We start from the raw sequence: 972 nt of genomic DNA on the forward strand, positions 1-972 counted from the left end.
CGGCTAGCGCAGATAGCCCTCGTGTAGCTTTGCGCGAAATTCAAAAACAAACAAACAAACACTTCAAAATTAGGGACGGTTACCACAGATAGCCCTCTAGCGGATTTGTATGAAATTCAACAACTTATTAAAAAAAAATGCTGATTAATTATTTGTAATTAATTATCATTAATTTAAAATTGATAAATGTCGTCAATCGGTATAATTATATATATATATATCTTCAGCCTCAACAAACGTTTCTTCAAAAAATATCTCCATCTTCTCCTCCCCCCCCCCCTTTTAGGCCAGCAAATGTGATGGTGTATAACTGTACATCTAGTCCTATAAAGAAGATCACATGGAGTGAAATAGAAAAACTTGCCCATCCTTTCATCCTGATGTATCCAAGCATGGAGGTTTTCCGATACCCTGGTGGCAGTTTCAAGACGAATCGTTTTCTTAATCGCCTTTGTGAAATAACCAACCACGAATTACCAGCAAGAGTAGTGGACTTTTTGGCGAAACTTTTAGGCTATAAGACTGGGTAAATAATAGAGACAGAAGTCATGTTCTATTTATCAAATCCAGTTAGGGTTAAAAATATTAAAAAATTTCACGCTTCAGTTTCTACTAAACCTCTTGCCTTTATTATTGACTTCCTCCTTTGACAACTGGATTCGATTTTCTCTAAACATATCTTAGGTTTGTAACTAATTTAAGCATCTTGGTTTGATTTGTGTTACTGTAACACCCTAGCTATTAGCTGTAACTTTATTTCTTTGTAACTAATTTAAGCACCTTGGTTTGATTTGTGTTACTGTAACACCCTAGCTGTTAGCTGTAACTTTATTTCTTTGTAACTAATTTAAGCACCTTGGTTTGATTTGTGTTACTGTAACACCCTAGCTGTTAGCTGTAACTTTATTTCTTTGTAACTAATTTAAGCACCTTGGTTTGATTTGTGTTACTGTAACACCCTAGCTGTTAGCT

The 972-nt window shown here is 35.0% G+C and overlaps 1 protein-coding gene across 1 annotated transcript in view; it reads left to right on the forward strand.

Moving 5' to 3' along the window:
* LOC106476878 (fatty acyl-CoA reductase 1-like) overlaps positions 1 to 972 on the forward strand; it is a gene marked incomplete at both ends in the record, with an annotated part of 7,202 nt that overhangs the window by 3,269 nt on the left and 2,961 nt on the right. The window contains one exon of the mRNA XM_013937495.1: positions 287 to 526. Within this exon, the coding sequence (XP_013792949.1) occupies positions 287 to 526 (240 nt within the window). The remainder of the gene's footprint in view (positions 1 to 286; positions 527 to 972) is intronic.

This window comes from Limulus polyphemus, unplaced genomic scaffold, assembly GCF_000517525.1.
Source record: "Limulus polyphemus unplaced genomic scaffold, Limulus_polyphemus-2.1.2 Scaffold11943, whole genome shotgun sequence".
NCBI lineage: Eukaryota > Metazoa > Arthropoda > Merostomata > Xiphosura > Limulidae > Limulus > Limulus polyphemus.